Genomic DNA, 22710 nt, shown 5'->3' with positions numbered 1-22710 from the left:
GCTCACTAGGAAACAGGGCTGACTCAGGGACCAGGGCCAGAATGCTCTAGGCAGCCACAGCTCTGTCACTTCTTCACCCTCCACAGTCCCCAGAACAGTACAGGGATACTCCTGGATGGCTGGAGGAGAAAGGTGTCAGGGCTCCTGACTTTAGGACCAGAGAGCTACCATGAGCCTGTCTCAGCCTATGGTCCTCTCCGCCTGAGTATGCTCTGTCACTTTTGTTGGTAAAATCCCTCATGGGGATTTTATCTTGGAGCAGTTGGACTCCTTTGTAGAGTTCAGAAGCCCAGGCAGGGATACTAGGGAATCTGCGGTGTGGTGGTGTTTGCTAGGCCAAGTGGAGCTAATTTGGAACCTTGGTATCAAGACCTGCCCAGCACACCAGGGCCTGAATGGGGCCTGTTTCAGGGCTCATGGGCAGACACATGCTCACAAAATGCCAGGAGCCCAGAGGAAAATGAGGAAAACAATAAGGGTCACTGTTGAGACCATTTCCCTTAAGTCAAATATTCTCAATCTAGGGGTGAAGGCCATGTTTTCTGGCTCAGCCTCCCATCTCTCCTTTTACAAGCTTCCTTGTGGCTGGAGATAGGGGAAAGGGTTGGGGGAGAGGTGGGGGGAGGGGAAAGGGCAGTGCTAAATCCGTGGTAAAAACTAGGAAAGGGATGGAGCAAAAAGGCAGCACTAGAAAAGTTCCTTAGAGTTCAGACAGGCCAAGGCCATTGTTTTACAGACAGGGCTCTGGGGCTGAAGGAGGTTTTTAGAACAGAGAAGACAGACTGGGGCAGAGGCAGGAAGGGCAGGAGACTGAGCTGTGACTCATGTGGGAGGCTATGGTAGACAGGCTTTGTTGGCCCAGCACTGTGTCCCATCCTCCTCCTTCCCGGTGTCCCGGGTACCCACTCTCCACTATGTGGCCCTGTTGGGGCTCTCAGTCCTAGTCCAAAACCTAAGCTAGTCAGTCAGAGTATGCCATCCTATTATACCCAAGGAACAGTGAGGGATGGCATGTAACCCAGACCGATGATCATCGTCCCTGGGATTGATAACATGATGGTAGAGGAAAGACATTCTTTTAGCTCTAGAGCTGCAAAGCTGAGAAAAGGAGACTCTACAACTACCACTGGCTATCCTTCTACTGTGCGGAAAGATCCTGCCCACAGACTGAAGCCAAGAAAACACACAGAGCTGAAGTGTGAACACAGAGCCCTGATACCACTTGAGATGCTGGATTTAACCAAGCCTGAAGAGGGAACTCCAAATTCTTAAACACACATCAGCCAATACATTCTCTTTTTGCTTTCGCCAGTTGGAATTGGGTTTTGGTCACTTTCCATTCAAAAGAGTTCTGATTAATACGGGCTGTAGACAAAGGAAATTAAATTTGTTCTGCAGGATGTCAGGAATAAGACCATGGCCTGCAGATGGAAGTAACAGGGAGGAGGATTTCAGTGTGAATGAAGGAAGACCTTGATAATGACAGGAGCTATCCAAAGAGAACGAGAGTGTCAGGAGGGAGTGTCTTTTGTCACTGAATGTGCCACAGCAGGGGCCAGCAAGCTTTTCCTTAAAGGGCCCGATTATAAACAGTTTAGGTTTCGCAGGCCCTGTGGCCTGTCAGAACTCTTCCCCTTTGCCGCTGGAGTGTGGAAGCAGCCCCAATAACATGTAAATGCATGAGCGTGGCTGTGTGCCAGTAACACTTTGTTTACAGAATCAGGTCCACGGGCCCACGGGCTACACTTTGCTGACCCCTGAGCTAGATGATCACTTGCTGGGATCGCTGGAAAAGATGGTCGGCACAGTCAGACAACTGGAAACAGGGGTGGGCACCACACTAAATGACCTGGACAGTCCTTTCCAACTTGACATTTTGGGAAAAGGAATTCCAACCAACTGACCTATGACTAGTTTGGGAATACACCCTGGTTGCAAGCCAAGGACTTCTTGCTTTCAGGTTTTGGAGACCCAAAGTACAGCAGAGGAGACTGTCTTCAGTGTTAGCCCCAGAGGCGAGGGGTCCACCAGAGTGACCACAGACTCCTCCCAGTGACCCATCTGGTTTATGTGTTATGCACGGATCTACCGAACTTGGCTGTGGGGATCTGTCTGCATTCTTATGCAGCCACTCTTTGGAGACTGAGCTCTGGGAGTAGAGCTGAGTTCCTCTATCTGAGTGTTAAAGGCTATTTCAGCATTTTCTGCTTTTATCTTTATTAACTCTTCTCATCTACTTTCTTTACTCTTTTATGTTATTGTTCTTTTTTTTCTCCCCACTAGTTTCTTAAGGTGAATACTGTATTATTAACCTCTCTTACTTCCTCCTAAAAGCACTGTAAGGTGATATACTTCCTTTAAGTTCTGCTCTGGCTGCATCTCACAGGTTTTGCATTCAACTTTCTCACTGTCACTTATCCTGAAGGCTTTTGTTACCCAAACATATCCTTTCCTAAAAAGATGCGCATTCTAGAGCAGGAGCAGTTCTAGAATGGCTCTGACCGCCCCCCCCTCCCGCCCCCTGCCTTGATGGGAAGATTTAGACACTTGGATTTTTTCCCAGCATCCTCCTCTCTACCATCCTGCTCTGGAAGGGCTAGGGGGCTCCCTCATGCAGGGTGGTACCTTGTTAACAAAATAAAAGATGGCATAGACCAGGACGTAGAATGCAGATCCCCCGGAGACCAGGAAATTCCTCCACCACCATCGATAATCCTGAGGAGGAAACAGAGCACTGTCATTGCTGTTTCTAGGCAGAACTTCTTCCCCAAGTTTCACAGCTGCCTGAGGGGCTAAAGACCCTGGGTAAGAACTGTAATACTGGGGTGATGGGAAGGTTTCCTACCTTGACTGTGATGGTGGTTACATAACCGTATGCATTTGTAAACACACAACTGTAGGCTAAAATGGGCAAACAGTACTGTTTATGAATTATAACCTCAATTAAAAAAATCAACAACAAAAGAACAGTACTAACGACACATTTCTTGCGCTAACGCTCACCACACACCAGGTTCCATTTTAACTGCTCATTTAGTCCTTGCAGCAGCCCTCAAAGTCAGGTCCTACTGCTACCCTGTCACAGGAGCAGGAGAGGAAGGCACAGGCAGGTTAAGCAACTACCCAAGATCCAGAGCTACTAATGGAGGAACCAGGGCTGCAGCCTGGGCTCTTTGTCCCGGAGCCCTAGTTTTGCCCGCTCTGCCAAGAGCTAGTCCCCAGAGTGGAAGGCAAGTCACCCAATCTGCATCAGTTGTTGAAGAAACCACTCCTGGAGTGGACTCAGCACTGATAAATCTACTGTCATCAAGTTGCGGAGACTTCCCCGCACAACTGTGCTGTGAGGTAGGGATCATTAACTCCAGCCTACAGCTGAACAAATGGAGGCTCGGGGAGGTGAAGTGATGTGCTTGCTCAAGACCTCACGGCCTGAAAGGGGATCTCATGGGAAACAGACACCTCACTGACCCATTCAGAGCTGGCCCCAGCTCCCCTCACCCCCAACTCCTGGCCCCATTCCCCTCACCTCTGCACACAGCTGGAAGTATACCATGACGATGCTGATTTGCGAACAGGACACTACCAGGATGATGAAGACGAGGAACAGGAAGCCGAAGAGGTAATAGAACTGATTCTCCCAGATTGCCTGCGGACACACCACAGCTGGCCTTCAGCGAGCCTGCCTCCAGGCAGCTGCCCCTCCCTTCCCTGGCATACTCTGCCTGTCCTCAGGAATTCCATCCCTCAGTCACGACTGGCATACTACCTGTCACCAGGGCAGCACTATCATGACATCACCGGGGCCTGTGGGTCTAGCTTGTGGCTCTGACTGGCCTCTCCTCCCTGGAGCAGAGAGGGGAGGCAGGCTGTTCCAAGGGAGGGGCTGGGGCCTGGCTGATCCTGTGATGGAAATTAACGGATCCCATCCCAATCAACATTACACAACAGCTACCACTACCTGGGGCAGCTCACCATGCGCCAGGCACAGCGCCACACTTCATATACACCTCATATGTGAGCCTATGAAAGCACGGCATTTTACAAAGAAGGAGGTCAGGATCAGAGGCATCAGCAAAATGGCCCAGGGTGACACAAACAGAACAGAGGAGGCCTCCCTAGGCAGGCAGCCAACCCCTCTAACCCTTTTCCTAGGCAGGGCTGGGAGGGTGAGAGCGTCTCAGCAGGGAGGGGCCAGATGCTTGTCCAGCACTGACTTAGTGCAAGGCCCTCTCTCCGTGCTGGGCACCGAGCTGGGCAGCCAGACTTGGATGGCTCTGAACCCTCTGCTAACTGTCATCTTGGCACACCCAGGAGAGGAGTCACCATCATTACAACAACAGCTACAAGTTAACAAGTATTTCCTGAATGCCAAGCACTATGACTTTGATAGACACCTTTGCATTCCAGCCTCAGAATCAGATATCATTCCCCACACTTTCCTAGTTTTGAGTAAGTTGGGTAAAGACGTGTAGGGACCCAGAAATCAAAGGAGAGGCACCAATACTATCAATAATGGTGGTGACTAACTGCAGTATTGCTAAAGCAGCTTCTATTCACTGAGACCTTCCCACACACACAGTATGTCTCACTGAACTTTCCAAGCTGTCCCAAGAGGCAGGACTGTTACCCCGTTTCAGGGTGAGAATAGGGCTCTGAGAGGTTAAAAGGCCTATCTGAAGTTTCACAGGCAGTAAGAGGCAGAGCACCTAAGAGGAGGCGTAGGGACCTGGCTAGTGTGGGTGAATGTGTGGATGGGGAACAGGTAGCAATACTCACACTGAAGATGAAGAAAAGTTCAATGAACATGGCGCCGAAGGGTAGGATCCCAGCCATGAGAATGCTGCAGAGAACAGGAGGGTTAACGCTGCCGGGAGACCTGGACCACTGGAAGCTTCAGGCCCCCTCCCGAGCCAGCACGAATGAAAGTGCTTACACGATGTGGTGGATCTAATTCTTTCAGCATGCTTTTCTATCATTACAGCCTCTTGAGAGGTAGGCATCATTCTCCCCATTTTATAGATGGGAAAACTGAGGTAGAGAGATGGGGGATTTGCCCGAAGTCCAAGGTAGTCTTAACCTGTCTCACTGCACCTTTCCACCCCGCCCCTTCCCTGGCCACCACCAAGTCTGGCTACCCCTTGATCCTCTTTATCGTGGAGTGAAACTAAGCTTTCATAAAATCTACTGGAACCAGCTAGAGCTGCAGGAGCACCAGTCACAGCACCCATGGAGGCTACCTGGTCCATGTCCTCCTAAGGAGGTGGCTCAGGGAAGTACTGGCCTTGCCTACTCTACAAGTCCTTGGCCTGGCCTCTGCCAGAGACTCACCCCACAAATCGGTTCATGTACCACCGCTGTTCAGGGATCTGCCGGGGAATCTGGTTGGTGCGCACAGGGTTGTCATATGGCTGCTTGCGGAAGCCGAAGTAGTAGCCCAGGTAGACGAGCGGCAGGGAGATCCCGAACCACATGCACAGCAGGGCCACCATGGTGGGGAAGGGCACCTGCAGGCACCGCACCATGAGGCTCCACAGGCCCCGAAGCCCAGGCTGGGGGCTGTGCAGGGGAGGGGGGCCTTGTGGGTCCCAGGGAAGGGCACAGCAAGAGCACAGTGGAGGGGAAGGTCCTACAGACTCACCCCTGACAGAGCTCCTGGCCAGAAAACCTTCCGGGGCTAACCCCAGCCCTGGGGAAAGCAGAGGGCAGATGGAGGACCAGCTGAGCCATGAGGTAAAGAAGGAACCATAGCATCCCAGAGGAGCCTGTCCCAGGGAGGACGTGGGCAAAGAGCAAGGAAGGAGGGACTGAGAGCATGAAAGAGACGAAGGTCAGAATGAAGGGAAATTACATGCAGTATGTTAAGTAAAGAAAAAGGGAAAAAACAGAACTGCACAAGTGGGGTGTTTCTAATTTTGTTCAATGAAAACACCACAATATACTACTGAGTGAAAACAGCAAGATATAAACCTGTATATATAGGAGACTCCATTTTAATAAAAATACCCCAATATTTACATGTATCCATGCTTAAAGAGGTCTTCACCAGAAAGTCAACAGTACTTCCTCAGACGGGAAATGAGGGGTTAGAATTGATTTTTCATTTTCTTCTTTATCCCCCTCTATACAGTCTTAAATTTTTACAAAACTCATGCAGAATGGAAGAAATGAATTAAAATTTGTAAAGTGTTTAGAACAGTACTTATTCCAAAATAAGCACTACATAAATGTTCGCTATTTTTTCATAATTTTAAAATCACATTATTCTACTCTAAATATATCTAGAAAGAGGTAAAAAGACTGCAAAAACATAGTAAAGATCTATCTACATTAACTTTTCTGTACTTTCCTTTCCAAAATTTCTACAATGAGTGTTTACAGTGAGCAGCTGGTAACTGGGAGAAAAATGTTGAGAGAAAGACAGGAGAAAGGAGACACATAAAAAGGAAGAAGTAAGAAGAGCATGACCTTGTCTCTCCTGAGGGCAGCTCCCTGGACAGCCGGGAAGAACCCAGTCTTCCAGCAGCCCAGACTGGAAGCCTCACCCAGGGACCTTCAATGGGCACCTGCCAGTGGAGGGGAGGCAGCTCTGCCGCTGAGGCTGGGATAGCAAGGCCTGCCTGCCCCGCCTCTACCGCAGCCCTGCTGATCCATCAAGATCCCATCTCCCCACCCCCAAAAGAGTCTGTCACCCTCTGTAACGAGTGCTGGGCAGCTGCTGGCAATGACTGGGGCTGGAGGGATCCCCGCTCTGAGGACAGACCTCCTACAGGGGCTGGTGCCAGGAGCTTGGGGCAGGGACACTGAGGGGAGAGCCTGGTTTTGAGATATTGACCTAATAAAGTCCTGCCAGGCAGCTTTCCCTTGGTTAAGACAAAGGGAAATTCCCCAGTTGGCCCCCACACTGTGGAAACCTCCCTTTAGAGAAGTGAGCTTTGGTCAGCTGTCTGAAAGAGCCCACGGGGAGGCCAGGGCAGATGGAGATGTGTGGCTGGGGAATCCCCGGCCAGCCCTCAGCTCCCAGTGCTGGGAACAGACCTCGGGGGACTCAGAAAAGGGAAGGTGATGGCAGGATGTGATGTGCGGGAAAGGGCTGGAGCACAGCTAGCTCTCCCTGGCCGGGGAGGGCACTTACCGCTCCTGATGAGTGCTTTCCCCAGATGAAGCAATTCAATATGAAGCAGATGCCAAAAACCACGCCAGGGTACAGTGTCGCCGTCTGGAAGCAAGAGAGACCAGGCTGCGGAGCTGCGCCCGGGGAGTTCCCACCTGCCTCAGCGGGGCTCCCAGACTGGAGGTTCTCAAGCCCTCCCTGTCCTGCAGGACTCAGCTCAAGGATCATTCCTTCTAGAAAGCACTCCCTGACCCCCACACTAAGCAAGCCTCCTGCTCTTTGTCCTTCTAGATCCCTGAATTGCCCCTGCCTTGCCCTCACCCCAGTTTGTAATTACAAGCTGTTGTTACCTGGTCAGTGTCTGCCTCCCCCACAGATAGAAGCTCTTGGGAGGAGCACATCCTGTTCACTGATGAGCTCCCAGCACTTGGAACACAGCAGTGCTCAATAAGCATTTGTTGAATAAGGGTGAATGAATAAAATTTTACAAAACATGGATTTCTGGGCCTCAACACAATCTGCCTAGAGTAGTGGCGAAGCTTTAACTGAGTCCAGGGCGGCAGGCGCTGGCCTCCACATGCATCATCTCACCTAATCCTCACTACGGGCCTAGGTGGAAGGACTACCATTGTCCCTTTCAAAGAAGAGGATACTGAGGCCCAGTAACATTAAATATCCCCCACCCCAACTTCACACAGTCAGTTAAGGGTGAAACAGAGGTTCAAACCCAGGCAGTCTGACTCCAAAGCCCAGGCTTCTGACCCCTAGTGGTATATTCTATCCAGTCAAGATCTCTTGGGCTGGGGCTCAGGCACAGGGGACCAAAGCCCCAGACCTACAGTTGAGGCTCCTTCACCGCTGCGGCTACCTGAGCATTCAGGAGGCTCCCTGCAATCTGGTGCTCAGCCTTGTGGCCAGTTTTCCCTTTGGCCCATAGCCTCTCACTTCCAATACCTGGCCACTGCTCCTCCATTTCCCGGACCCTCGGCCTCTATGTAGAGTCATCAACATCTCAGGGTATCCACCTCTGAGAGCCAACACTGAACCAGAGGCCTTCCATGTATGTCTCTTTCCATCTTTATAACAACCTGAGACGTAGGTGCAACCATCCCCCATTGGAGAGATGGGGAAACCAAGGCTCCAAGCGCAGGTCAAGGTTACCAACCAAGTTAAGAACTGAGCCAGGATTGGGATCTAGGAGATTCTAGAACCTGAGGCCTCCCTGCTGACTGCTTCCATCCAACTGAAGCCCTCCTTTTTAAGGCCCAGCTTAAATGTCATTTCCCCTTTTCCTGTGCATTCCTGTTTTACTCTGCCATGTAGCAGGGAATTCCTTGTCTGCCCTCCTAGCTGAAATTTAGAGACTGGTCACTGTGCTGATACTAGGGTAAGAACAGGAAAAAAGTTGAAGCATGGAGCACAGACTTGTAAGTAGAGAACACATGTGGCACCCATTGCAGGCCCAGGCTCTGCTCAGGCTCCTCTGGAGAGGACACCGAAGTCTGAATAGGGGGAGGGAGAGAAGAGGAGGGACCCCGGAACTAAGAGTTAAAGGATGAGGTGAGGAGAGGGAGGGAGTGGTGTGTCCGAGCAGAAGCTGGAGGAGAAGAGGACAGGCTGCAGCAGCTACCCGCCTGTGGAAGGAGGCAGAGCACCACATCAGGGAGGGGACAGAACCTGGCAGGGAAACCTGGGAGGCCCAGGACAGTCAAGGGTCCAGCCAAGAAGTGAAGATGCCTAACCCTGGACAGAGGCCTGGAGACGGAGAGGGTGGGGATTCATGGACTATTTGGCAGGAGAAAACCTCCACACTTAATGTATGAGAGGAGGCGGGGTGCTGGGGAGTAGAAGATGTCTGCCTTGGGGGCCAAAGAGTAGGTCTGGGGCAGAGAGATGGGGTTTGCTGTGGGACCCAAAGAGGGAGACCCTGGAGGGTATCTGGTGGGAGACCTTACACGGGAAGTCTCACCAGGAGAGGAGACAGCTGGGTTTTACACCTCTGAAGATCCCTGGCTCTTGGCACACAGTGGCCTGAGAAAAACGCTTGACACATCAAGAATCCAGAACTTTTTTTCAGTCCTTCCAAAACAATCACTGTTGCAGCTCTTCTGCTAAGTGCCAGGGTATCAGCCAGAGCTGAGACAGCCTGAGCTCCCCTGGGCTTTCGACAGCTATGAGAGCAGCTTCAGAAGGCTGGGTCTAGTGGCTTCTCCAAGTTTGGCCCTGATGGCTTCCCTGGTCCTCTTGGGGCTGCAAGTGCTTTGGGAGAAGGGGCTCAGAGCTCCCCGGGAGGCAGGGTCAACTCCCAGGCGCCCTCCAGGTTCTATGGTCTTTTCTGCTGCCAAGAACTTCCCTCAGCATCAGGAGGGCAGAGAAGGCAGGAGTTGACCTCACTGCAGGGAAGCAGAGGCACCAAAGTCTGGAAATGAGGCTGACAGTGATGGCAGGCCTGGCCTCTTCTGCCTTGGCAGGTAATTCTCTCTACGCTCTGCTGGGCAGGGTGTTCTCCCAGCAACCCTGCTGATCAGGTTTTGATTTTAAACTTTGACACCTGAGGCTTGGTGCCTAAATCCCGTTATTCTGAATCCCCTATTTCTTCTTTCGCTTGAGCTATTGAACAATTTAAGCTAAAAATGACCTAAGTTCAATTCTCTCTTTTCATGAATGCAGCACCTAAGGTCTTCAGAGGTCCCGCTGCGCCTGTAGGTAAGAGCCCAGCATTCCCCGCCCCGGGTGTGCTCCTCCCGCCCCATCATGCTGCTGCTCAGCCTCTGGCCCTAAACTCCCACCAGGGCCTGCCTGCACTGCTTGTGAGGCGCCCGGGAGGAAGCTCCCCACCAACACGGTGGGGAGGTTTAGAACACTTACACAGAAAGCTCCTTTCTTCCACCGATGGCCTTTTAGGGTGCGGTACAGACGGCCGGCGGAAAATCCACCAAACACCCTGTGGGGGAAATGGCAGGGATCCACACCAAGGGGACCTGTTAGCTGGAGCACAGGTGGCTTGTGCCAGCCCTGGAGCCCACTCAGACACACCTACCCCATGAACATGAAGAGGAAGCAAGCTGTGGTCATGAGAGCTCCCCGGCTGGAGGGCGACAGCATCCCGAGCATGGCCACGACTGAGGAGGGAGGAGGAGAGAGAAAGTCAGGGTCTCCAGCCCCCGAGACAGGTGAGGCCAGGTGTGGCTCCCTCTCCCTTGGCCTTCCTCTCCACGGGAGAAGACTGGGCCTTCGCTGGGGTTCAGAGGGGTGCAGCAGTGGCTGACTGCATCTTAAATGCAATGGTCAGCCCGCAGAGCGCTTGCGACCAGCCGGGCACTGAGCTGAGAGCATTATGAATGCCAGCTCACTGCGTCTTCCTGATCAACCCGGGAAGGTGGCGGGCCGTTTCCCCATTCCTCACATGAGGAAACAGGCTCACAGGGGTTAAGTGATTGGTCGAAGGTCACAAAGTTTGGAGGTGTGAGGCTGAGGTACAAATTTAGGCAGATTAGTTGCAAAGAGATTAGATTTTGAAAGTTCTCATCACAAGAAAAAAAATCTAACTATGTGAGGTGACAGATATTAACTAAACTTGCTGTGGCAATCATTTTGCAATATATGCATATAATATCAAATTGTTACGCTGGACACCTTAGACTAATACAGTGTTATATGTCAGGGAAAAAAGGTTAAAACGGTAAAAAAAAAAATTTAGGCAGACTTCAGAACTGCTTATAACTACAATATATTCATTTTTGGGGGGTTGTTTTCTGAGAAAAAAGACCTGATTCCAGCCCTGATCCTGGTGCTGCAATGGGTAAGTCACAATGTCCGACTGCAAAAGGAGGCCCACCTCACGGCGCTGATGAGCGGCTTCACTGGTGGTGTGGACATAGGGGAGATTAATGGTGCTGGAAAGATCTGAGGAGGATCAGATCACCAGGGCCTGTGGCTGAGAGGACCAGCCCTCCTGCTGGGTGGGATGGCTCTGTCTGGCTCAGAGATGCTGACATGCCCCCTTCCCCAGGAAGGGAAGCCCACCCTTCTCTCAGACTCAGGCCGGCGCCGCTCTGGTGACCACAGGCTCCCACACTGGCCCTGCAGGTCCACTCACAGATGACGATGAGGATCATACAGAAGAGCTGAATGCCCGAGCCCAGCAGGGAGCTGAGGATCATCGGGTACTGCGGGGGCCTGAAGACGTCGCCGTGAACCAGCTTCCACCCAGACTCCTCCATGGTGTCCTCCTGCAGCAAAGGGCCAGAGACTGAGGCTGCTTCTTGGGCTCCTTGGAGGCAGCTCCTGTGGGGACTACCCCCAAGCACCCACGTGCTCTGACTAGGGCTGAGGGTTCCTCAGATGTCAACCAGCTCCACTCTGATGTAGCAGTGTACATGACAAGAGAAAGTGTTTCCCAGAGAACTGTTACACGGGAAAAGGAGGGTACACATATGGGGTTTACAACCACATAAAAGGAAAATCTCCTTCCCCAATTCCATAAACATAATGCGTGGAAAAATAATATAAACCAACATACTAAAATGTTAACTGTGATGGTTTTGAGTGGTGAGATTTAGAAGCAACTTATCTTTTTTACTGATTATAAAAGCAAACAGGCACACCTTGTTTTATTGTGCTTTACTTTTCAGCACTTTGCAGACACTGTATTTTTTTCTTAACAACTGAAGGTTTGTGGCAACCCTGCATCAAACAAGTCTATTGGCACCATTTTTCCGATAGCATTTCCTCACTTCGTTTGTCTCTGTGTCACATGTTAGTAATCTGCAATGTTTCAGATTTTTTCATTATTATCAGATTTGTTATAGTGATCTGTTATCAGTGATCTTTGATGTTACTATTGCAATTTATTTGGAGAATGATGAATTTTGCCCAAAGAAGACGGCAAACATAATAAATCTGTGTTCTGACTGCTCCACCAGCCATCTGGTCCCCCATCTCTCTCCCTCTCCCCTGGCCTCCCTAGTCCCTCAGACACAATATTGAAATCAGGCCAATGAATAACCATACAATGGCCTCTAAGTGTTCAAGTAAAGGAAGAGTCACACATCTCTCTTTTAAATCAAAAGCTAGAAATGATTAAGCTTAGTAAGGAAGGCACATCGTAAGCCAACACAGAGGGGGTAGGGTATAGCTCAAGTGGTAGAGTGCACGCTTAGCATGCACAAGGTCTTGGGTTCAATCCCTAGCACCTCTATTAAAAAAATAATTAAACCTAATTACCTCCCCCTGCCCCCGCCCCCCGCCCCCCCCCCAAAAAAAGCCAACATAAGCTGAAAGCTAGGCCTCTTGCACCAGTTAGCTAAGTTGTGAATGCAAAGGAAAAGTTCTTGAAGGAAATTAAAAGTGCTACTCCAGTGAACACGAATGATAAGAAAGCGAAACCGCCTTAATGCTGATATGGAGAAAGTGTTAGTGGTCTGGAGCCATGACATTCCCTAAATGACAAAACCTCATCCAGAGCAAGGTCTCAACTCTCCTCAATTCTATGAAGGCTGAGAAGTGGGGAAGATGTGGAAGAAAAGTTTGAAGCTAGCAGAGGTTGGTTCATGAGGTTGAAGGAGAGAAGCCATATCCACAACATAAGAGCGCAAGGTGAAGCAGCAAGTGCAGATGCAGAAGCTGCAGGAAGTTATCCAGAAGATCTAGCCAAGATACTTAATGAAGGTGCCCACACTAAGCAACAGATATTTCCATGTAGACAAAACAGCCTTTGATTGGAAGATGTCATTTAGGCTGGAGAGAAGTAGTCAATGCCTGGCTTCAAGGCTTCAAAGGACAGGCTAATGTTCTTGTTAGAGGCTAATGCAGCTGGTGACTTTAAGGTGAAGCCGATGCTCATTTGTCTTCCCCCAAATGCAGGGGCCCAAAAGAATTATGCTAAATCTACTCTGCGTGTTCTCTAGAAATGGAATAACAAAGCCTGATGACAGCACATCTGTTTACAACATGGTTTACTGAATATTTTAAGCCCACTGTTGAGATCTACTGCTCAGAAAAAAGATTCCTTTCTAAATATTGCTGCTCACTGACAATGCACCTGGTCACCCAAGAGCTCTAACGGAGACGTACAGTGAGATTCAGGTTATTTTCGTGCTTGCTAACACAACACCATTCTGCAGCCCATGGATCAAGGAGTCATTGTGACTTTGCGGTCTTTTTAAGAATTACATTTCATAAGGCTATAGCTGCCATGAAGTGACTCCTCCCACGGACCTGGGCAAAGTAAGTTGAAAAGCTTCTGGAATGGATTCATCATTCTAGATGCCATTAAGAACATTCACAATTCAAAGGAAGAGGTCAAAATATCAACAATAGGGGTTTGGAAGATGTTAATTCCAATCCTCCAGGATGGAATTGTGAGGTTCAAGACTTCAGTGGAAGAAGTAATTGTAGATACGGTGGAAACAGCAAAAAAACCAGAATGAGAAGTGGAGACTGAAATTAGGTGTGACTGAATTGCTGTGATCTCATGATAAAACTTCAACGGATAAGGAGCTGCTTCTTAAGGATGAGCAAAGAAAGTAGTTTCTTGAGATGAAATCTACTCCCGCTGAAGATGCTGTGAAGATTGTTGAAATAACAAGAAAGGATTTAGAATATGACATAAACTTAGCTGTAAAGCAGTGGCAGAGTTTGAGAGAACTGACTCCAATTCTGAAGAAGTTCTACTGTGGGTAAAATTCTATCAAATAGCATTATAAGCTACAGAGAAATGGTTCGTGAAAGGAAGAGTCAACTGATAGGGCAAATTTCATTGCTATCTTATTTTAAGAAGTTGCCACAGCCACCCCAGCCTTCAGCAACCACCATCTTGATCAGTCAGCAGCCACCAACACTGAGGCAAGACCCTCTACCAGCAAAAAGACGACGACTCGCTGAAGGCTCAGATGACAGCATTTCTTTAGCACTAAAGTATTTTTAAATTAAGGTATGTATATTGTTTTTTTTTAGACATACTGCTATTACAACTCAACAGACTGCAGTATAGCACAAACACAACTTTTATACGTACTAGGGAATCACAAAATTTGTTTGCCTTGCTTTACTGTGATAACCACTTTATTGCGGTGGTCTGGAACAGAACCCGCAGTATCTCTGAGATACGACTGTATGTGCTCTCAGTTGCGTGATTAAAAAAAAGTTAAAAAATTTTTTTGGTAGATGGTATGATATTCAAATGAACAAAAAGTAGTAAATGTGTATTGTAGACAATTTTTTTAAATCCAGAAAGACTGAACAAAAGATATAAATCTCACAAATAATCAAAGATTTAAAAGAAACACTCAGAAAGATACAGAAAAGTGATTTATACACTTAATAATACTGTTTTGATATATTTCCACTGTCCTTTATGTATGTATATGTGCATACATATATATAATTTTTAAGCAATAAAATTGGGATCATACTGTATTTACTGTGTACTTTGTCATTTTCAGTTGATGTCTGATCAGGAGCATTCCCTCATTTCAATAAATATGCTTTACAATTACTATTTTAATGTCCATACAATTTTTCATTGCACAGCTGTACCCTAATATAACCAATCTCTTACTATTGAAAATCAGGCCATACTTAGCTTATTTAAATTATAAACAAGACTACAATAAATATTTCTAGATCAAATTTTTGTAATTTTGATGCTTCAAGAAAACTCTAGAATAATTAGTGGGTCAAAATAAGTTAACTACTTGATAGTTTATGATATGTTCTACCAATTAACTACTTTTCAGAAAACTACCAATTTACACAAGTGCATGGGTGGCATGTAAAGGTGCTTCTCTCACGTTAACCTTCCTGACAATTAGTATGAGATTTTTATGTATACTATATCTATATATATATAGTATATATAAAATATAAATCTGTGCTAATTTGAAGGTCCAAAACTGTCTTCTCATTATTGTTTGAAACTGCATTTCTGGGAGATATCCCAAAACTGCTTTTCACAATGTTTACTAACCATGTCTGTAAATTTTTTGTTCATTATCACATGAGAGATTTTAGTGCTTTTTTTTTTTAAAAAGATTTTATACCAGTTCTTTCAATTATCATTTTTTTAAGTTTGTTGCAATTATTGTTTTGCCATTTCACTTTTCTTGCTTTGTTTATGTATTCTGACATGCAAGATTAACGTCAAATTAATCGAATTTTCCTTCTGTGATTTCTTTCATTGTTTTACCCTTAGAAACTAGAAAACCTATCCCCATCACTTTGGGTCATTAAACAGGTTGTTTTCCTTTTCAATATTTTCAAGGTTTCCTCTATGAATGATAACACACATATCCACCCCTCATCCACACCCACTCCCTCATCCTGGTCTCATAGGCCCAGAGCCCTACCCAACTGCCCTCCCTCTCCAAGTCCATCCCTCCCCAGCCAAGACCTCGTACAATGTCATCCTCCTTGTTATAGTTGGCGATGTCCTTCCGGAGGGTCCGAATGATAATCATGCTCAGGATGCCTGGAACAAACAGGGATGGGGAGAAAGAAGAGTAGTCAGTGCTGCCAACTGAGTGTTCCATGCTGCTTGCCCTCCTGGGCTTGGTGTTTGACTGTATGTTGGCTGGCACGCATGGTTTCCTCTGGTGGCAATCGACTGTGCAGCTGCCTCAGGGCCTTTCCTGGGCACAGCTCTGCTCAGCCACCAGGGGAGGGGCAAACAGAGGGTCATCCCTCACGCAGGGGGAAGGAATGAGCTGCTGGGATGGGTAGGGGCAGTCACAGGACATTGCTTTTTATTCCAAAGAAAACAGCATCCCAGCTCCTCCATGGCCTGTTCCTACCAACTTTCCTACCCTTACCTCCTCCCAGGCTCACCTCTCATTGGTTACTTATTGCTCTCAGTTATCAGTTCACAGCCTCATCTCTCTTTCACCTGCATGCCTGTAATCCAGGCTATTCCCTTCACTGAATCCCCTGCTTGGCTCTAATTCCTACTCACTCTTCAAGACTCACTCTGGGCATCTTTGTCTCTCAGCACCTCCCCAACAGTTCAGAGGCCCCCCATTTGGCCATCTTTGTCTCTCAGCACCTCCCCAACAGTTCAGAGGCCCCCCATTTATACTTCCACAGACCCTGTCTACCTCTCTGGGCAGCACAGCATAGTGGTTGACAATGGGTTACAGCACCTTGAGCTAACTTAACACCTTCGGGCTTAGCTCACGGGACTGCAAGGACTGGGATGCTTGTGAAGCACAGCAGCTGGCTCATGGGTGAATGTTTAACCAACAGTAGCTAGCTAGCGTGATCTTCACTTCTCGTATGATTCTGAAATGATCAGTTTCATTCTACCTCTGTCTACCACCCTCCCCTCTGCTCACTGCCCTCTTGCCATCTGGCTTCTCACCAAGCTTGTCCCACTGCAGGGCCGTGACCCTTGCTGGAAAATTCTTTCTCCGGGTCTCTGAATGGTGGCTTCTCCTCGTTCAGATTAAGTCTTCTCTAAAGCAGCCATCACCCTTTCCTTAACAGCCGTGTATCTGGTCACCCTGTGTATCTGCCTCATAGCACTCAGCACTATATCTATGTTTTTTGTCCCTCTCCCATCACCAGAAATACAGACTGGGCTGCGCTTGCTCCCCACCACGCCCCCAGCAGTGGCACAGCGCCGGAACAGAATGAGCGATGACCATGTCCTGTTGAATGAATCAATGATGCTGTGCGTGAAGAGATGCATCCGTCTTCCCCCCAGAGATCTCCAGAGGAGAGACCAACTCCTATCTATCTCTGTCCACCTGATGCCTCACACAAAGCCCTGATCTCTGTTTCTGACCCACACTTGACTCCAAGAACACCCAAGACATTGTCCATGACTGATGGGACACCTCAGCCTCTCATCCTTCACCCCCTTGTCCTCTCCATCCTCCCACCACAGATCTCTCACCTGACAGGAAGAAGACCACCACGACGGAGTTAATGATAGAAAACCAGTGGATCTGCACATCACTCATGGTCAGGTAAGTGTCCCAGCGAGAGGCCCATTTGATGTCACTCTCCTGGCGGTGGGGAGGAAGCACTCAAAAGTCAGGCCTCCTGCTGGACAACTCCTGCCCAGATCAGAACCTCCTCCCCTGTGTGGGCTCCAGCCCCTTCTCACCTCCCAGTGAACAGAGTAGGTGAAGTACAGCTGATTCTCCTTGGTGGGGTCAATTTCTTGGGGGGAGGAGTTGGTACCCTCAGGCAGGGTGCATGAACTCTTCTCATCTGCTTTGAGGTCTGTGAGAGACAGAGACTCAGTCTGTTCCTGGGAGGTCCAGGCCACTACCCCAGGACGGTTCTGGGGGTGCCCTCAGAGGTGGCACACTGCTGAGTGGAGGCTGGGCAAACAGCTGGCAACAATAGCTTTAAACAATATAGCTTTAAAACAGCTTAAAATAGCTTTAAAATGATGCTCCCCAGAGCCCTGACTTTCCAAAGGGCCTTGGGGCTGCAGGGAGGTATGTGGAGGGAAGGGGACTGAGTCCTCTATGTAGGCAATCAATCTTCCCTCACTCAGTTCAAACACTTCCTCATCCAGTCTCCTTCAACACACAAAACAACATTGACTCATTCTATCATGAGTTTACTCACTCACTCAGTCCCCAAAGTCCCAGCACTTTGGTAATTCAGTCACTCAGATGCTCTCTTCCTTCACTTACTCATTTGTTCATCCTATTATCTGTCCACTTATGCAATCAACAAACATGTATCAAACACCTACTCTGTGCCAGGTACTATGCTGGGGAGAAAATGGTGAGAAAAGGAGACAAAATCTCTAACCTCAGAGAGCCAGCGAGGAAGCAGCTGCTGTCACGAGACTCGCACAGTAAATGCCACGCTGTGCCCAGAACACCCACGGGAGGAGAAGCAGCATGATGCTCCCAAAGTGCAGGGTTTACATTTTATGCGAGACTTCTGCGTGTGATTTTGTTTGAAAACTAGTTTCCATGGCTTAAAAAAACCCCAGAAGCCCACCACCACTGTGGACAAAAGGCCAGGCCTGCTGAATGGATGGGTGCCCTGTGGTGAGCAAGGGCTGCCAGGCGAGGTGAGGCCAGACCAGGTCCGGTCAGGCCCACAGGGCTGGCCCGGCTCTCAAACTCCTGCACGACTGTTGACTGTGGGTCAATTTCAGTCTATGCCAATCACTCACACAGGAGTGGAAACACTGAAACCTGTTGCCCAACAGCTCTGTCTGTACCCCTGCCCTTTGTTCTTGAGCTGGCTGGTTCTTATGAGAGGCCTGGAAAAGCACCAAGTTGCTGTTTGGTCTCAGCCAAGTAACCAACCTCTCTGAGCCTCTGGTTCCTCATCATAATCAGTACACACCTCTGGGTGTAGTGGATAGGTGGTAAACTGGTAAGGGGCTGTGCCAGGCCAGGAACCAAAGATGACAGGTCTCCCCTCGCCAACCCCCCCACCTCTCTTAGGAACGCAGTGACCCTACTGTGGCTGGGCCCATATGTCACACTGGGGCCTGTCAGCCATTTCAGGAATCAAGGGTGCGAAGACCATGGGTGCGGAAGCCCAGGCCCATCCAGCCCTGCCCCTCTGGTCACACCTCCCCACTCACCCTCCAGCCTGATGCTCTGGGGAATCACCTCGAAGCGGACGACGCGGTATGTGTGCTCCCGGTCCTCTTCCAGGTCCTCCCGGTGGTAGTAAAGGATGAATGAGAGATGATTGTGCAGGTAGATCTAAAACAGAGCAACAGACAGAACGAAATAGCTCAGAGCCAATTAACCACCAGAAAATCACTCCAAGAGCTCCCAGGTATGAGACCCCTCATCTAGCAGGTCCAGCAGTGCCAACCTTCCAAAAACACTGCTCTCATAGCACTCCCCTGGTTAGGAACCCTCCAGGGCTCTGTGGGGCTTACTGGATAAAAGCCTAGACCCCTCAGGCTGGTATTCAAGGCCTACTGGCATGTGACCCTAATAAACCCGCCTGTCATCTTCTCAGACACATTAGACTGGTCTCCCTGGGCCGCCCTCCCCCCCAACTCCATTCATGGCATTCACTCCAACCAGAATGCCATCCTGACCCCACTCTGCTCAAGCCCACCTGTTTTTCAAGGCCCACCTCCTCCATGACAACCTGAACTGGCACTGACCGGCCAGGCACTGGTGTGGTCAGTATTGGGACTTAAGGTCCTACACTATCAGTTTTCTTCCCAGTTATGACAGAAGCCCTTGGAGGACAGGAGTTGTGCCTTAAAAGGAATGTTTTTGTCCTTTACTCCCTTAGTAATATGGGTTCAGTTTAGAAAATGACAGAGCAAATCACTGTTACAATCACTGGCATTATTAGCATATTTCTCAGAGGCTGTGCTGTAAAGGGCTTACACAGGTTATCTGATTTACTCTGCATGACAACCCCGAAGGGCAGGTATGGCTATTACATATATTTTACAGATAAGGAACCAAAGGCTTAGAGAGATGAAAGAGGTAGGCCCAAGGTCACTCACCAACGGGGACATGGTGGAGGCAGGATTTAAAACCCAGGGAATCTGCATGCTTGCGACCACTACTTAGCTCTCTCTCTTACATACTTACGAAATTTCAGGTTTTTGAGGAGGAAGAAGGGATTAATCTTATAAACATAGAATCTGAATTTTTAGGGACTGCGCCTTCCACCTCCCATGTAGCATCTGCTTGAGTCCTGCCCACAGCACGCTGACTTCTGACAGATGATGCCTGGGGGCACCAGGAGGAACTTGCCTTGGCCATCCCTGTCTTTCCTGTTAAAAAGCCTAGTGCTACATCTTTCCCCCTTCTCGGTGGCCCCAAGTGCTTGTGACTCTGGGGTGTGGCTCCCCCAGCCCTCTGAGCACGCCAAGACACTCTACCTTGTTGACATCCGTGAAGCCGAGCCGGTAGCCATGTTCAAACTGCACATCTTTCTCCTTCTTCTTGTCATCGCCCTCACGGTTGGAATAGAGCTCCAGCCGGGTGGCCACAGGCAGGTTGTCCGCGATGCTGGAAACCCAAGGCCCCACTCAGTCCCTCGGACCACCTCTCCCTCCGTGCCCTCCCCTACGTGAACTCGAGGCTGGCAGGGAGCAGAGGACAACTTACAGGTGGACGTAGTAGTCCTCCGTGATCCGCTCGGCCACGAGGCGGCTCTGCTCCACAGTCAGGGTCACTGGCTTGTTGGACTGGCTGCACAGAACCTCACACTTCTTTTCGCTGTTCATAAGAACCTGGAAAGGGGTGTTGACAATCCGGTCCCCTCTCAGCACCTCTCCTGCCATAAGAGAGACAGATGGAGCTCAGAGCCTCAGCCCTGAGGCTGCTGAGGTCAGCAGAGCCATGGAGACACAGGGCCAACCTGCAGGGCCTTCAGCAATCCCACAGCCTGGCACTCAACACACTAACCCCTGTTCACACCAAGCCTGCCCTTGTCTGATGCCTGCCCTTTGCCCTCTGGTCCTGCTTTGTGCTCTAGCACCACTGGACTCTGCAGAGTACACCAAACATGCCTCTGGGCTTCACGCCATTTCCTCTGCCTGGAGTGCCATTCCCTGCCCCACATGGGAAACTCTTCCTCACCCTTCAAGCTCGGCTTCTGTTTCATTCTCCGGGAAGCCCTTCCTGACCTCCTTAGGCCCGAGCTTGTCACTCCCTCTTCAATTGCCCTTGGTGCAGAGGCAGCATCGTGCGGTAGTGAAGAGAGACGGCTGCCTGCTACTGAACCCTGGCTCTGCCACTCAGTAGCTTAGCAGTCTTGGTAAGTCATTTAACCTTAATAAGCCTCAATTTCCTTATCTGTGAAATGGGGATAATGACAGCATCCACGTCATAGGATAGCAGTGAGAAGCACCAAATGGGCTGGCAACAAACACTATTTTTATCACCAGCACCACCTCTGCACCTTTTCATTTGTCAGTGATGTGACTTTTGCACGAGGTGTTGATAGATTAAGTCTCTGCCTCCCCTACCTGATTATGAGCTCTTTAAGGACAGACAATGTTTCCCATTTATCTCTGTGTCTTCAGATCCTGGTTCAGGCAGGGAGGGAGCATAAAACCCAGCACCCAAGATTTTTAACCAAAACGTCTTTCTACTTAAGGAACTGGCACACCCTTTGCACGCCTACTGCCTCAGAGTAACCTGCTGCTAGACGTCATGCAAGCAGGTACTGAGCAGTTAGAGATTGCCAACTATACCCAACGATACTTTCATTCTGAGCCATTCTAACAATTCTTCTGGGATGATGTGAAACTGGGGCAAGCTGAAGGAGACCAACCCACAGGCCACAGGTGGCCCTGATGCCTGCACACACACCTGGTCTAACACCTGCCTACCAGTGTGGATCCGCCTGATGTGGCACCTTTGGTCTACTCATTCATTTGTTCATTCATTCATCCCTTCCCAAACATCTACAAGGTATTGGTTATGCACTAGGCTCTGAAGATATAATGCTGAATAGACATATTCACGGAGCTTATGGTCCAGTGGGAAGATAGACCAATTAAATAATAAGGAATATTATAAGAGGAACTTACTCTAGATGTGGAAGAGTAGGTCTAGCAGTTTCTCTGAGGAAATAATGCTTGAAGTGAGCTCTAGAGGAGGAGAGAATTATCTAGGTAAAGAGATAGGGAAGACTATTGCAGACAGAAGGAACAGTATGTGCAATGGCCCCTTGGTGGGGGGACTGGGTAAATTTGAGAGGCCTGTGTGGCTGCACTGCAGACAGCAAGGGGGAGAGCGACTTGAGGTGTGCTGGAGAGACAGGCTGGAGCTGGACCTCAGGGGGCCTGTGGGCCACACTGGAGGTTTGATCTTTATCCAGAGAACAGCAAAAACCAATAAATGGCTTCTAATGGGTGGCAGGAGATATTATCCGACTCTGCTTACAGACCACCCTGGCTGTTTTGTGAAGAAAATGTCGAAGATGCAAGGGACTGGCTGGGGCGAAGGCAGTCAGCTATGCAAAGTGAGTGGTGATGGTGGCCAGACTGCAGGGTGCAGTGAGGGCGGAAACAGGTACACAGATCTGGGAGCTACTGAGGAGGTGAAACCTAGGGGGCCTGGTGTTGACTGATATGAAGGATGAGTGGTGGTGCTTATCAGAAAGACTCTGAGGTTTCTACAATCAGATTCTAGTTGGGAAAACGGGAAAAATAGCCAACTTAAACTGAAGGCATTTTTTCAGTTTGGATATGTCAAGTAACTATGTCAAGCAGGCAGTGAGATATCCAAATTTTAGGTTCAGGGGAAAGGTGAGGACTGTAGACGGAAGACTGAGTTGTTGGTATACAGATGGCAAGTGCAGGGAGAACCACTCAGCTGCAAAGTCAACACCCTGGCAAGTGTGGATGAGGCCACTCAGGAGGAGGGTGGGTGAAGAGGAGCCTGGATGAAGGTCCCTACCCCTCTACCTTGTTTTAGAAGGTTAGCAATGCAGATGAGTCTGCAAAACCCAGGAAAGGACTAGCCAGTGGGAGAGCAAGAACACCAATAAGACATCTGCATGGTCCACTGCTGAAATGACCTGGGTCACCCTCTGCCATTTTAGAGATGACAATGCTGAGAACCAGACCTGGCCAGGGACTCTCCTACAACCGTATGAGGGGACTGGTAGTGTTAACCCCCTGGGCTCTTTCC

At 49.2% G+C, this 22710-nt stretch overlaps 1 protein-coding gene across 3 annotated transcripts in view; it reads right to left on the bottom strand.

Annotated features, from left to right (window-relative positions):
* TM9SF4 (transmembrane 9 superfamily member 4) overlaps window positions 1–22710 on the bottom strand; it is a 50423-nt gene that overhangs the window by 2369 nt on the left and 25344 nt on the right. For all 3 annotated transcript variants that reach the window (XR_012061686.1, XM_006202665.3, XM_072944001.1), the window contains exons 4-17: window positions 20176–20344; window positions 19947–20076; window positions 18672–18795; window positions 17217–17335; window positions 17004–17115; window positions 15511–15581; window positions 11211–11343; window positions 10152–10233; window positions 9980–10055; window positions 7133–7216; window positions 5329–5504; window positions 4777–4840; window positions 3527–3646; window positions 2626–2715 (exon numbers count right to left, since the gene is read on the bottom strand). Coding sequence is in view for 2 of the 3 variants with exons in the window: in XM_006202665.3 (XP_006202727.1) it covers window positions 2626–2715; window positions 3527–3646; window positions 4777–4840; window positions 5329–5504; window positions 7133–7216; window positions 9980–10055; window positions 10152–10233; window positions 11211–11343; window positions 15511–15581; window positions 17004–17115; window positions 17217–17335; window positions 18672–18795; window positions 19947–20076; window positions 20176–20344 (1550 nt within the window). In the remaining variant the exon portion in view is untranslated. The remainder of the gene's footprint in view (window positions 1–2625; window positions 2716–3526; window positions 3647–4776; window positions 4841–5328; window positions 5505–7132; window positions 7217–9979; window positions 10056–10151; window positions 10234–11210; window positions 11344–15510; window positions 15582–17003; window positions 17116–17216; window positions 17336–18671; window positions 18796–19946; window positions 20077–20175; window positions 20345–22710) is intronic.

This window comes from Vicugna pacos, chromosome 19 (genome assembly GCF_048564905.1).
Source record: "Vicugna pacos chromosome 19, VicPac4, whole genome shotgun sequence".
NCBI lineage: Eukaryota > Metazoa > Chordata > Mammalia > Artiodactyla > Camelidae > Vicugna > Vicugna pacos.
This window is presented reverse-complemented; position numbering and strand designations above follow the sequence as displayed.